Source organism: Vitis vinifera, chromosome 10 (assembly GCF_030704535.1).
Source record: "Vitis vinifera cultivar Pinot Noir 40024 chromosome 10, ASM3070453v1".
Taxonomy (NCBI): Eukaryota; Viridiplantae; Streptophyta; class Magnoliopsida; order Vitales; family Vitaceae; genus Vitis; species Vitis vinifera.
The window spans coordinates 17626929-17642500 of NC_081814.1; the positions used below are offsets into that span (position 1 = coordinate 17626929).

At 45.6% G+C, this 15572-nt stretch overlaps 1 protein-coding gene and 1 pseudogene across 1 annotated transcript; both read right to left on the bottom strand.

The window, feature by feature from the left end:
* Positions 1–835: 835 nt before the first annotated feature.
* On the bottom strand, positions 836–1919 carry LOC132254563 (uncharacterized; annotated as a pseudogene).
* A 2247-nt stretch (positions 1920–4166) lies between these two features.
* Positions 4167–6228, bottom strand: LOC104880577 (putative cytochrome c biosynthesis ccmC-like mitochondrial protein). The gene has a single exon (XM_010657573.3). The coding sequence runs from the start codon at positions 5833–5835 to the stop codon at positions 5083–5085; it is 753 nt and encodes a 250-aa protein (XP_010655875.1). The 5' UTR covers positions 5836–6228; the 3' UTR covers positions 4167–5082.
* Between the last annotated feature and the right edge of the window lie 9344 nt (positions 6229–15572).

Sequence of the window (15572 nt, forward strand, 5' to 3'; positions counted from 1 at the left end):
AGTAGATTCGCCCCTTATCTTATGTTATGGCTCGTCTCGCGCTTAGTCACTCGCGGGATTCGGATAGGGGAGCAGCAAGTCTTTTCGGAAAGAACTCGTAGTTATCCCCCTTATCTAGAATATATATATATATATATATATATATATATATATATATATATATATATATATATATTAGATACTCACTCTTTGGTTGGATCGGACAGGGACTTCTATAAAGATCTTTCCACTCATTCATCATACTCAAAGTTGAAGTCACGGCATGGGGGGCTCGGAAAAAGAACGAGAATCGGTGTCATGGTGGTGCTACGAGATGGCGATTTATCGTATAGAAGAATAGATCCGCGGACCTATTGATTGACCATAGATGCGAACCGATCGACCGCTATCTAAGAGAAGATAAGTAGTTCTTCTATCGTTCAAGGGCAAGGGGAGAACATGTAGCGGCTTGCCTAGATCTCGTATTTCCCACGTAGTCCGTCGGTCAAACCAACGATTCTCTTCTCAAAGTAATAGAGAGAGTCTTTTTCTTTTTCCGGTATGTAGCTCCGCGAGCTAGGAGCGCATCATCGGGGCAGGGCGAAAACGAACATAGGATCATCATCATGGCCCTTTTCTTATTTCTTTTGTTTGTGTCCGGTCCGTTGTGTGTGTGTGTGTTTTTTTTTAAGGCTTATCCGGGGGCTGCTGCTCTGGGGCATCCAATTCCTCTTCTTTCTTTTGCTGCTGATCTCACATCGAGAGCTGCTCCTTCTTGTTCAGGGTCATCAGATGAGAGATCTTCCTCCGACTCCGAGAAATCGGTCAAGCGGGAGGCTACCCTCGACTCACCTCTCTATCTATAAAAAACCCCTCTCCCGAGGAGAGCAGAAGCTCCAGGATGAGTATGTCCTGGATTCCCGGATTCATTCTCGTCCTGATCCACCATGGAATTTTTGGAATCTACCAAAACATTCTAGGAGAGGGTTCGTAATGATCTTCTCAAAGATCATAAGGTGCTGAAGTGGCAGGATAGGGGGGGGGGGATCTGTAGGTTTTTGTGAAAGAGATGCTCTTATCATGTTATTCCTGAAAAGAAAAACCTAATTCCCCTATTTGATGTCGATTCATCCACACTTCCATTCCTTGTAGAGGAAGGCTAACTGCTTGCTGGTTGGGAGCTGTATGAGCGGTAACGTCCATGTACGGCTCCGTGAGAAGGGCGGTGGAATAAAAACCTTGTTGTACCTCACTCCCGTCTTCAATGGGGTCTGCTCTATTTTTTTTGGGGGAGTATGCCAATATGATCTTAATGAGGTGCGGGGCCTTGCATCTGACATTCGTTGGGCTTCCCTCTTCGGGAGCCTGCGTCCCGGCGTTTTTGTGCAATAAACCCCTCCGGCCGGAGACTAGTGGTAGGTGGTCCCGCGGAGCTTTCGGAGAAGGGTAGCCTAGTGTGTAAGCACAGCAATGAACCGTGGCGAACCCTCAGACGACCTATCTAAGATTAGGGGGGAGATCCTCAGTAGTGGTGACCCTTTCACTCTTCCACGGACTGATACATGTATCGAATGCTCATACGGGAAAGTTGACTCCTGGGTCTGGAACCTGGGGGGTTGCTCCGAGAAATCCTTTCTTTCTCGTCCACTCAGGGGGGTGCAGACACACCTGCGCGGATTACAGGTGACGGTTACAAGAATGGCGGGGAAGTGAACAGTACCCGACGACATTCAGGGATGGATGTAGACCCATCGGGCAGGGATAATCATTCCGGTCCTGGGAGAGGTGGCGACCATTCTCAAGAACCAAAAAGACTGAGCTGAGGGAAGCCCTATGAGTCACTGAAACGACGACGGCAGGAGGGCCCTTGATCTATCAATAGAGGGAGCAAAAAACGGGCTTTGCTCCCCTTTACAATATGAAGACAGAAATAAGGGTCGAAGTTTAGATCGCTCACAGTGGTTCTACCTATAGAAAAGATCATGAAAGAACATTTACAGGTTAGCTTGGAAGTCGGGTTGGCTTCACTGCGCTTTATATTTAAAGCAGTGCTCTTCCTCATTGCAAATTGCATATGGAAAGAGGAGTAAAGTCTCCTCATTCCTTACTACCTGTACCTGTCTCCCTCACTAGATCAGGATACCCACGGATCATTCCTAGTTTTCATAGAATTCTAATTTAGAAACGGGATGATCGGAGTGATCAATTGGTTCAACTGTACCTGTCATTATTCTCTATGTATCGAATAGTCGAAATAGGGAAGAAGATAACAAAAGATACCTTTGAATCAATTGTCAAACCTGTGGATGATATCGACCGAGTCTATGAGTTTGTGTGCAAGGTTAAAGAGACCTTCCCAACTCTGATTCGGCGATATGTTCCTGATATCACTACCATTCCCCTTCACCAAGGAATGGTGTGGCTACCAACCTGGAAAGCTCTTCCAAGTTACCCTGTTCTATCGGATCTCTGGATGAGATATGGAAGACACAAGTATAGAAGGACTCGTTCTTCCTTCCCGGCTATGTCTTTGGAGATGGCCGGGTTCCGATTTCTGGTAGAATTCGAGAGGTAATCTATGGTGCCAGGGTACTGGAACAACCGAATCCGGTATCCATTTGACCCTTTCAACAAGATCTTTTCCGGCTACGATCTCGAGTATTTCTAACGTAGGATCGGCCCTCGATTACCGAAGTGGTGTACCTCCATAGGTCCCCCGGTAACGTGTCGGCTTGCTCAAGTAGTTGAGGGGGGAGGCAAGAGAAGGTCCCATAGGGAACTATATCAATCAAAGGCTGCTACATCCGGTCCATGACTGGGTAGCTAAGGTCTTACGGAGGATACCTATGGATGGTACTTTCGATCAGACCGCACCTTTAGATAGATTAGTTGGCAGCAAACATTGCTCATGTTTCGATCTAAATTCGGCAACCGATAGGTGGCCTTTAGTCTTTATGTTCGAAATGTTTCAATGTTTGTTTGATCTGTCGTTTGCATCCGCTACTGTAAATTCCTGCCTTGCTCAAAACGTTTTTAACGTTCCCTTTGTGAAAGCAAAGGGCAAGTGCGTGGGTTTCGTAGCGGGACAACCATTAGGATATCATTCATCGTGGCCTCTCTTTGCGCTCACTCATCACCTTTTAGTGTGGTGGTGCGCGGAGCAGGTATATCCGATGCAGCGCTTTACTAGGTATGCAGTGTTAGGGGACGATGTTGTCATTGCTGACAGCAAAGTAGCCGAACACTATGTCCGGGGTCTCGAAAATCTGGGTGTATCGATCTCTTGGTCGAAATCCCTTATTTCCGAGACGGGTTGCGCCGAATTTTCCAAGCGTTTTAGGATTCACGCTTTAAAAAAAAGAAAAGACCTCTCGCCGATTTCGGTGAAGTCTGTTATGAATACACACCACCCGTATGGACTCTTCGGGGTCCTTATGAAATATCCTAAAATACGCTTTTCAACGTATTGTAGGTTAGGTGGTGCTGGGGGCCTTGGCATCCTTGGGCAATAGCGGGAGGAGCCGTTGAATTGACAGGTTCTGGTCCTTCTGGACAAAAGCTCGGTTGCCTTTCGATCTATGGATCGGAAGGGATCGCCCATTGAATCCTTATCTGAAGGGTCTCATTATTGATAAGCTCCGTGAGGAGTTGAGACCTAGGGACATACATCTGTACCCAGATGAAGTTTTCTTCTCTGAGGAACAGTTGACGTTCCAGGAATACATCCAACTTCGAGGATGGGTAACTCAATGGCTTCGCTACGTCCTCTGGTACTGGCGGGAGGCCTGGAGCCCATCGGTTACAATCCGAGAACTCTTCGACGCTCCTGTTGTAACTAATTCCTGGAAGATCGAGCAGAAAGATGAAAATCTTGTACGTTTTGGTCTTCTCTGGAAATGTTATGACATGATCGCTGTAAGAGGTCTGGACTGGAGGCCCCCTATCCTTCCGTTCGGACATACTCCATTTAAGGAGTACATTCTTGGCAATGCTGATGGCAAGGCTTTCTTAGTTTAGTCCTTTGGCCTGACACAGCCGAAGGCTTTCAGAGGTGTTGTCGTCTATAATGAAGGCAACGTTTAGTTTTTGAAGTAACCATCCACTATAAGACTAGTGGCGTCACTGATCGCCAAATCCAGGTTGAATTTGATCGTGTGACTCGACAAGGTCTGGTTGTACGGTGTTAGCTGTATAGCCGGATCATGTCGTTTTACATGGTCTATAATACTCCTCCGGAGGGGGGCCAATCTGGATTGCACGCTATAGGGTCATAGCGTTCAACCCCCCATTAGTTTAAAATCCGAAGAAGGAAGAAGTCAACTATTCTCTGGGAGCATCCTTCCTTACGTACATTGGGAATAAGGACTTTTTTTCAATTAAGGGAAGAATCACTTGCGTATTTCATTCCACCTGCATTTATTCTTATCTAAAGTAGGTAAAGTAAGCTTTTAAGTAGTAAGTAGTCATTTTCGGAGTAGTTAAGACCAGCTTCAGTCTCTTTCTCCTATGAGCCTTAGAGCGAGCGAGTGAGTAAAGAAAGAGACAAAAGAAGCAATAGTTAGCGTTCCCAAAGTCCCATATTTATAAGATTAAGATTCTGGGGATATCTACCCAAGAAAGAAGGGGGTCCTCAAGAAGTTCACTTTATAACCCTAGCATTCTCACCCAACGAGCGTAATACCTGAAGCGAGAAGAAGGGCTGTAGTAGTCCTTGAGAGGATCAGACTTAGGCTTACCAAGGAATGAGCAGGAATTAGTATTGTATCCCTAGGAAAGGTCAACAAGAAAAAAAGTGGACTCGGAGGCACGGTCCATTGCCGGAATGGCGAAGGCAGTCTTTTTGCATTGTAAATAGAAAAGAGGTCTGGAAGGATCTTCTTCATGGCCGTAGCAAAGAAAAGTCCTCTTGTCGCCGATGAGTTTGGGCCTAATTTCATGAAAATAAGCATAAAGCCAGACTTGGAGAAGGCAAAGGTCGCCTGCGACTGATCTTTTTGTTAACTTCTTCCTCTTCTTGGTCTATTGATCAAAAGCATCCAGCAGGAATCGAACCTACGAATTTGCCCCTTTATTAGGTTGGTATAGGTTGGGCGCTTTAACCATTCAGCCATGGATGCAAAGAGACTCAGCGAGTGAACTAGGTTTTGGTATTCCTTCTAGAGCTTCTATTTCTTCCGTTAAACGAGATTCGGGAAAAGAAGGAATAGGAAGACGTGTTTCCAGAACGAACAAGATACGGGTTGAGAAGGGGGAGTTAGCAAAGTTAGACAAGATTGGAATGGGCATAGGAACATGTATTGATGTACCAGATCGGCTAATGCTCCCAGGTTGATGCGATGTATTCCACCAGTTGACTGGATACTTTATTATTGGTATATCGATCGGTCCAGCACGGATTGAAATAGGAGCCGGTTCGACAAGAAGCTTTTGAAAACGCAGTGTACCCAGGTAAATAATAAACGAGATGAATACAGAAGTTAAACGAGCATCCCATACCCAAAAGGTGCCCCACATAGGTCTTCCCCGAACCCCCCCAGTAACTAAGGTAAACAACGTAGAAAAAGCACCCATTTCTGTACCGGTTCCGGAAGAGCGAAGAAAAAGGGGATGTTTTGTTAATAGGAACAATAAAGTGTTTATAGCCGTAGCGATATAAACTAGAATACTCATCCGAGCCGCAGGAACATGTACATACGGAATACGAGAATTTCCACTTTGTTGAAGATCTAGTGGTGCTACCCGAAGACTTAAATGAATAGCCATCGCTGTTAAGAACAACCGAGATCCAATGAGAATTTGCGCGTAGCTTCTGGTCTTTGACATCAACAAATAAGGGTGTAATAACGAAACAGACATGTGATAATTTGGTCTTAGCTAGTGGAACAAGAAAGACATGGATCTATATTCAATACGCAATCAAAGGATTTCCCCCCAACGAAGAATTTCCCTTGCTTTGTTTTCGCTCCGCTCGTGCGTGGCACTCCTTGCTCGCGGAGCGGCATACCGAAAAAAGAAAGCTACTGCGTTCCTCCCCCACACCATAATTGTGCGACAAAAGTACACGCGCAATCCCATCTCCAACTGAGACCACTCGACCGATGTGAAATTAAAGGAAGAGCTCATATTCCTGTATCGCACGTACTACGCGTCGGTATGGGATACAGGCCCGAGTACCCTCATGGTCGATACTTTTGACATAGTTTAGATAGGTTTTTTCCCCCAAGAGTTTCGCTCGGGGATCAAAAATAAATCCGCAGATTTGGCCGCGCTTAGCCAAAAGAGTATTTGGATTAAAGCCATCGATTACTAACGCGGCTTCCACCTTTTTTTCTATTTCGGTTTGGGAGGCCAGGATCGAACTTTGAACGTCGCCGCTCAACTTGATCCCAATTAAATAGGGCGCCATGCGCTCTTCCAGCTCGTGCATCCGTAAGTTATCCGGTATTAAAGGAATCGGGAGTTCCGGGATATCCGGATCCACTGGTAGCGGGGCAGGGGGGGGGCCTCCGGATTCATATACAAAATAAAGGGAGCGCTCCCCCCTTTTCCAATAAAGGAGAGCAGAGTGTCCCGTAGATGAAGGACACTATGGAAAAAGAATAAGCAATAACGGAGGAGAAATAGTAAGAACACGGAACACTTGAGGAAAAAAAGAAGTTTTCGAACCCATGTATTTCGCAAATACAGAATATACAGGGTGGAACAAAAACGCGAAACTAATTCTCTAGAACGCCCTAGGACAGACTTATTCCGATTTATAGAAGGCTTTATATTACCAAAAACTCTTTTTTGGTAATATATGTAGAATGCAAATAGGACCAAAGAAAGTAGACAGCTGACAAAAAAAGGTGAAATTTGTGACATAATAACAGTAAATTATGAGTTCTATCGCTCCTTACACGCAGAGCGACATACCGGAAAAAAGTGTTTGAAGAAAGAACCCACCCCCTCATCGAGAATCCGCTCTTGCTCGCCGCTACTAACGGGGTCTCGGTTGATTTCCCTTCCTTTAGCTACTCAGATGTTTCAGTTCGCTAAGTTTGAAAAGTCCAAAGAGCGCAGACTAGCCACGGAGCTTGGATACGGTTTCCCGATCGGAGATCCATGGATCACAGACGGTATCTCCCCATGGCCTTTCACCTCTGAAAGCGTCCTTCCTTCTCAATGCCCGGGCATCCATCCAATGCATTCTTTTCGATCTTGTACCCTACAAAAAATAGGCTTGCTTCGCATAGGCTACACAAGCTTCGGTGCGGTACCCTGAACACCAACCCCATCTCGACGATGAAAAAGAAAACTACAAGCAACTACGAAAACTACAACAACCTCCGTGAACGGACGCTTTCAGTTAGTTAGACTTTTATAACTATATAAACTTTTATAACAAGCGTGCGATATTTATAAACATTTCAACCAAACTCTTTGTTTGCGAAGGCCGAAGGGGAATGCGTTCTTGAGTCAACAAGCTGATCTACGACCACCCTGACTTTTCCATGTGACACCGGCCCTAACTAATCGATAGATTCACACGAGAAAGACTGACTTTTGATCGATTCTTTTTTGGGGATAGAGTCTCACTTTACACTTTCCCAATCAAGAATAGGAAATCGCTAATTTGAAAGAACTCTCTTTTTCGATTGATTGAAAAAAGAACAAAAGTCAGCCAAAGAGAGAGCCTTTTTGAAAGTGCGATTATAAGTGAAAGCACGAAGGATCGATTCATTTATCTACACGTGTGTGAGCGAATGAGCTTGTCGGATCCGCTGCTTCTCCGGAAGATCTCGGACTGAGTCTATTTATGAAAAAAGAAGCGAAGTCCTTGAACGAACCTTTCTTAAAAAAAGAGACTGTCGATCGCCAAAAACAAGATCGCAATAAAAAAAATGGTAGTTTTTGCGGGAAAAGGACTTCTATCGCCTTTTCGGTGTGATAGCCCCAATCCACGTACGATTCACACGAGTTTCATTCCGTCACTGACGAACGATTCTTGCCTTTTTCTTAGAGTGGATTGAGGAAGAAGTGGAACTCCGATGAGAACGTAGTCTTGCTGCATCCCCTGAAGGAGAAGGGGCTAACCTATCCTTAAAATAAGCTAGATCATCTGGAGTTAGATCAGCTGGAGTAGCTACTTACCTTACTGGTGTCCGAAGAAGTCTGTTGGTACAGATGTCATATGAGATGTGAAAGCGATTTCCGACTTAAAGACTACTAGTTGACTAAGAAGTAGAGCCGACTTTAACATCCGACCAGAGAGGTCAGTCAGTGCTGGGAAAGCAAAGAATGTAATGTCTATTCTGTAACAAGAAGGTTGCTTGATTTGATTATTCTTTTTCAAGAGCAAGCCATAAGGACTCTGTAGATCACGAGAATGCATGTTCTGATGCTTGCACGGTCGCAAACGCTCATCTGCTTCCCTAAAAGTCAATTTCACAGAAGGGAAGGAGATCCCTTTTCTGAGGAAATAAAAGAAGCTCGACCATGAAAAGGAGTTGAAACCCTAGCAATAAGGATGACTCTCGAAGGCTTGGCCCTTATTACATTAGTGGGACTACGGCTGGCTCTTTCTCCTCAATCGGGGGGAATGCCATTCTTAACATCTTTCGAAACCTTTCTTTCACAGGTGGCAGAATTCTAGACCATATAACCTTGCCAACTAAAGCGGCCTACTCTATCGCAGTAAGGGCTTAAGCGATCGAAGTGACCTAACCTGGCTCCATCTAGAAGGGCCCTCGGTCATCTATGTCGTCTTTGGAACTCCTAAAAGAGTTTACAGGCCTAGCTCAACGAAAAGGCAAGTCCTTCGGTTCCAGGTTCGAGTGATGGTTCACCAGTAAGAGATCAACGAAAAGCAAGCCTTCTTCCCAGTTTGAACGAAAAGAAAGTAGTGGAAAACCGAGACCAAAGGAGTGTACTTTACTTAAGGAAGTGTACTTAACGAGGGGCTGTTGAGTAAGGGGTATACTAATATAAGTCTTTTTTCTTTCACGGCAGGGATAGGACAAATGAGTAATGGAAGATCCATGTCCCCACCCTAGCTAGAAAAAAAAAAGGGTATGCCTGTGCGTAGAAGACCTAAAAAGCCTAAGCCTAATTCGGATCAGCTTATGAAAAATCGTTCCCCGTGGAAAGCGAGAGAGCTGTTGATGGAAGAGGAATCACCGGGTTGTTCGGTTCAATGGTTGGGAAGCTAAGCTCCTTAGAAAGGATTGCTCGAGAAGGCGCCCCCCATTGGTTGCTTTTCCTGTTTGCTACCTAATAAGCAATTTACTCTTTGTTTGTGATTCTTTCAAGGAAGGATCCATACGATCATATTGGCTCTATAGCAGAAAAGGTCTTTCTTTCATGGACTAGATCCCAGCAGACAGCGATCTTCTTACTGAGAAACCAACGTTTAACGAATCAGATGAAGAATCACCCACATGAGGACTAGAAGACGCATCGCATTCTAACACTCTATAGAGCCCGAAAGACTTATTCCGGAGTTCGGGATCAGATCAGATTCGGAATCGGAGAATAGGAACAAGAGGAACGAAGTAGCTCGCCTAAAAGGAGAGGAACGACTTCAACAAGAGGAACTACTCTTTACTTCGATAAAGAAAGAGCTTTATAAAGAGAGTTGCTTACTACGAAAAGCAAGATGCCCCACTAATCTTATTTTATTGATCACTAGCCCTTACTCTCTGTCACTGATTCAAGAACGAATACCGAGCGTTCCCTTGCCGGTCAAACATTTAATATAGGCTGATGGCTTTACATCGCTAAAGAATCAGTAATTGACAGCAAGAACTAAGAATCAATAAAAAGTACCAATTAGATTGGCAATGTGCGCTCCTGTGGGAGTCGAACCCACCGCATAGGTGCCATGTTCTACCGAGAGATGAACTAAGGAGCGGCAACTCCTACATTTCTGAACGGCCGAACAAGGAAATTCTCTGAGCTCGGTCAAAGATGAATACAATTCGAAATGAGTGCACCGAGAACGAACGAAAGAAACCTGACCAGGAGTTCCAATCCACCTTAGTATCTTCACCTTTATGCCACATCGCAGCCTCGGAAAGAAAGCGGGAATTAGCTCAAGTGAAAGGGCCCACCTCACCACGACCCCCATCATTATTGATTAGTGCCCCCCCGGCTCTGCCATTCGCGGCGGACTCACTTTTCGGTCACTCCACTATGGCGAAAGTCCCGGAAATATGTCTGTACGTCTCTAAAGTATGGGCTTTGGTGCCCCTCCGCTTGGAGACTACGGAGGATCTCACCCATTTTTTCCCCCCCGTGCTCCTCTTCTAGCATTTCGGCGAGCCGCTCCGCCTGGAAGCCACCCGAAACATGCGTGCGCAGTTCTCTGAACAGTTCCTGGAGGCGGTCCGCTATATTCTCGTGGTTGGTAATAAGCTGGCGAACCTCCTCGTAGGACGACTGACTAATCGCCATCGACGGCGTCGCGGCATCGCCAAGCCTGCCCCTTACTTCATCAATTGGCTGATCCGCAGGCCCCGGTTGCTCCACGACCAGGGGTGGTTGATCACCACCTAGAGCAGTAAGGTGTACGGGCGGGATTGGTTGACCGGGAGCCTCCCCTCCTTGCAGCTGCTGCCCCTGGTTTGGGACCGAAGATGATGCCTCTCCCTGGTTCCCAAAAGTCTCTTCAATCCATGAATCGCCCGTTGAGATTGAGGGTAGGGGAGAGGAGGACGAGCTTGCTGCGCCAGAAGCTCCTGACGGCACCATCATCTTACCCAGCTCGGGATCCCAAAGAAAAATGGCTGCTAGAAGAAAATCTCCGCAACACCACCCGAGCCGACTAAAGAGGAAGTGGAAAGATATGCCCAGTAGCATTGATTTTATCTTAACCAATAGGATATTCCAATCTAAGCCGAGTACTAGAAAGCCAGAATAGCATACGGTGAGTAAGGTAACAAGTAATAAGAAAACTGTCGAGATTCTGACCGAAACATTAGACATTCCATGCCCTCGAAAGTCCATAGCTCCATTTTATATTATTAAATTAGAGTATGGTACTACTGAAGTGGTTTTTTCTCGTCGTGTCATATCATATCTAGACCTTACTTTTTTGCCCAATCGGGGCTTCGCCACATCGGGGCTACGGGATTCGAACCCAATTCTTCCACGATCCCCTCTTGATCGCTTTTGTATGGGGCGCAGTATTGTAAGAATGGCTTTCCTCATTAGCGCCTAGCCTCTTAAAATGAAAACCCCCAAAAAAGAGGAACGAACAGGCATTTTCGAGGAGTAGCCTTTCTTTCTTTTCTTTGAATCCGACTTCTTTTTCTGGTTTCTATCCGGGACCTTTAGTTGCATCACACTTTTCTCTTTTCATAAGAATCACTAAGATCGTAGTTTCCCTTAAGACTCTCTTCCCACCGCAACCCTGTAAACTACTCAACATTGAGATAAACTCCTTGTTTAGAAACGGATTCTGCTAGTGCAATACTAAGAATTATGTAGGCAATAAAGAAGGCCATTGCCTTTTTCCTACTCCCGGTGTCCTGCTTCAATTAGGGTACTCAAAATCTCATATCATTCAATCTTTTGACACTGATAGGAGCGAATTCGGGATGGATCGCCGCTTCTCCCATATATATGAAAATGCTTTGATCTGCATTTGCATGTGCGAATTACTTTTCCATAGTGGCTCTACAAACCCTGCGTTTTTGCTACTGATTGATGAGCTCAGGGCTGGGAGAACTCTAGTGCCGTTTGTGCTTGCAGAGATCTTGCGTGGCTTGACTCTTTGGTTGAACGGCGTGACTAGGCCTTTCTCTGGTTTAGGTGCCATCCTTCAGGTTTGGTCCCATCTCTTTTATATCTGCCCCGTTTTCCTTCCACAAATCTTCTGGGACTAGCTGCAAAGCCTCTTGTTTGCCCAAGGGATTGACGAGGCATTTTCCCTGCATTGCACAGATATGGTTACGCGAGCACTTTGGGATTCATGAGCCTCTCCCATCTCAGTACCTTAATCGGACCAACTTAACCGAATGCATTCTGCACTTCAATCCGAACCCCTTTATCCGTACTGAATCTGAAGCTATCGTATGGCTTGAAACGCGGAGTCCATTGTGTGGAAATGCCGTTGGCTTCATGACGACCCCATCGTCGGTTATGACATTCATGAAGGTCTTCCTCTTGCAGGCTTGCATGGGGCGGTAGCCTATTACCCCACACGCTTTCTTCGCCAATTCGGGTTAGTTCCGGATGTTCCTACAATCCCGGATATGCCTGAAAGACCCTGGAATTCATCTTCCCTTTGGGTGAGCGGAAATCCAGTGTGTTAGGTTTTTGGAGGCTTCGTCAAACGGCCAATGAGAGGAGATATATAGGCGCAGTCGTTCGCCCAGTGTTTCCCCTTCATATGAGTGTTGGATTCGGGAGACAATGGCTGAAGAACGCCAATCAGTGCCTGAACTTTCGCTTCCCATGCTTAACTTGAACGCTCACTATTAACTTGCATTGTCACTTTCAAGATTCACTTTTCACTTTCACTTTTCAATCTTACTTTGAAATCTGAACTTTAAAGATGAAAAAAAGCCCTTTCTCCTCCTCTCCTTTGAAGCATTGGGACATCGAACTAGAACCTGAATTTTGACTAGTAAACCAGTGAAAGCAGTTAAAGATCCTAAATATATATATAAGAGCTCCTGGCTGATTTCCCCTAGCTTATGGTGCAGGTCCTACTACTGCTACTGGTATGTGACTGGGCGCGTCAAGCAAGTACTTTTTCTATTAGCGGACAGTGGATGAAAGACTCTTTCGGGTGCCTTGTGGCTAATGCATGGGACAATGGAACTTAGTCCTGGCCTTCTAGCCAAAGCCCTTATATGGGCTTCATTTATTCCTATTCCTGCTTCAAGCTTGGGAAAATGTGCTTACTTCGGGGATGAAGAAAGGGAGGCAAAAAAGGCTTAAACAAAGGCTTATCGGAAATAACCCCTTGGAAAGTCTTCTCTCGATGAGGGCACAGGTTCATGAGATCATAGCCCGAAAGGAACTTACGAAAGCCTGACAATAGGACTATTGGACGAAGGGCGTGCCGAAAGGGGCTTTCTAACTAGTGCGCGCATCCGGCTGCTGCTTGTTTACTTGGCCCTTCTTCTTTCAATCAGCCAGCTCGACCAAAGGTAGAGGAGCTTCAAGAAGTGTAGGGAACTAAAGCCCCGTTGTTAACAGAACTACTTTCCGTTGTAATAGAATCCATCCGTATAAATTGTTTCATAATATATATTCTATTGATGACACCTGTTGGATTACTTCCGAAAAGCAAGTCCTTAGGTGTAGGTATTTCCTTCCTCTCGAAAGGTTAGCTAGCTCGACTTCCTGTCCAGTCTGCCTTTGAAGCCTAGTTCCCATTTCCTTCGTGTATAAGTGAAATCGGTCTTAGTTGGATGAATAATCTAGTTCTTACTACGGTTAAGCAATGCTCTTCGCTGTGGGAAGAACTTGAGAATCACTTTCCTTTGCTGGTGCTTTAGGTTCACTTCAGTAGTTCGTAAGCCTTCAGTTCTTGCTCTTCCACTGGTTACCAGCTTATGACCTGCGGGTAACTAAGGTTCTACTCTTTCTGGGGGAATTGCTCCCTTTATTTTTCGTTAATCCTTTTTTTATCCGGAATTTCTCCTTATTTTTTCGTTCAATTGGTGGAAATCAAGACAAAAAACCGGGCACACGATGGCAGGATCATCCCCTAGTGAACCGGGATTAGGTAGGTGGAATAGTGCAACTAGGGTGGGAGGGCTTTAGCACTATGAGAGGCATTTGGCGCGAGTTAGAGTGACGATCATGCTTTTGAGAGTGAATGTCCCGCATAAGTGGAAGTGGTTGGAACGGTTTCCTATTCCTATCGAGCAGCTGAGCCAGTGAGAGCAGTCGAATCAGTCTAGTCCTTCTTGGTTTCATCATCGGAAATCGCAAGATTGGGTCGAGCGGCAAGTCAACTTGGTGCTGTCAAGGCGGTTGAGAAGTCTCGTAACGGAATGGCTAGAAAGAGAAGGGCTCTTTTCTCTTCTTTTCCGGGCGATGAATCAATCTTTTTTCCTTCAAGTTTAGTGAAAAACTCTCCTCGACGAATTTGTAGAGATGCTGGCGTGCCTCCTGCCAATGGGAATGACTTAGATAACGAGAATCCCTTTCTTAGTGATGGAACACAAGTCTCAGTGCCCACGTCGATGCCTTTCTGTTACTACGCTAATAGGTCGCCACCCAAACGCTATAGGCAGGTCCTAGTTGGTCGAAGACGCATGGCTTTACGGCTTTGACAAGGAGTTTGTTCGGTGAGATTTATTGGTATTGCCAATCCACTTCGGACAGGGGAAAGATGCGAAGAAGCTACCCTATCAGGACAACAAGCAGTCAGTGAGTGAGCGCACTGCTTTGTCCCAGAGAGAAAGTGAGAGTGCACCTTTGTGTATCAAAAGAGCGAGAGCTCACCGTTCACTCCGAAGTACCCTATGAACTGCTCATTCAGAAAGGGACCTTCATATACTATTGTAGGGTTGATAAAGCGGGAAAGTGGGATTGACAAAGAGCACATGGTCTTTGTGCCCAGGCGGTTGCAGTCAGGGATGTAAGGCATGTAAAGAAGGGAGTCATTGGCACCCCCTTGTTCAATTCAATTCTTCAATCATTCCGGTCGGTAAGGAAGCCAGTCAGCAGTCAGGTTGAGATGAGCAGGGACGAAACGAAAGCAAAGAAGAAACCGGAAGGCTGTTATAGTTTCAGACTGGGATAAGGAATGAAAGTCAGACCGTACTAAAAAAAAGAAGCAGAAAGAATCAGGGCTAATTCCGACCTGCCGGTCATATGAGCGAGTGGGCGGCTATGAGTTAGTTGGCTTCCCTTTCTTTCATGATAGAGTCTCTAAGAGAAAATGCAAGGTTCCGCCTGAGTTGATTGAGGAAAGAATGACTCGATGAGGAATATAAAAGGAGCGCAGCGATGTCTGCAAACTCGTCGAAGACTTCTTCGACCGAAGAGCACACAAGCATAGAAGACAACCATCCCATAGAATAGAAAACCAACTTCAGGCAGTGGATTCGAAGCAAGAAGGATTTTTAGTCCTTTCCCTTGGGCAGTGGATTGCCTGCTCCTCGAAGCAAGGAAAGGAATTAAGATGGCATAGAATGCCCTGTTAGCAAGAAGGAAAGGAGTTGGCTTACCGCATCTACCTTCTCATCGCGGGAGAAGGGCTGGGGCGTTAACTAAGTACTAAAGCTGCTGGAGCGGCTGCCTTCGTTGATTCCCCACGAAGGAATCGGAATATCGCTACTTCCTCTTACTGTCCTAAGCGGGGGATAAGGATTAAAAACCTTGTGTGAAGGAAAGGAAAGGCTGTAAAAGTCGTTGACCAGAAATCCGGTCTTCGAGAAGGAGCTGCTAAGGAAGAGAATACAGAGGGCTTTAGCGGAAATCTTGTATTTCTTAGTTGAAGTTTAGTGGGGCTTGGAAGCCCTGCAAGTGTGATAGTATAGGAATAGGCGGGAGGAGTGAAGAATTCACATAGAGTGATCGGTAAGCTGACCCGTATAGATAGACTGACCCGTAAAGGTTACGAAGTCAAAGTCAAATCAACCATTCAA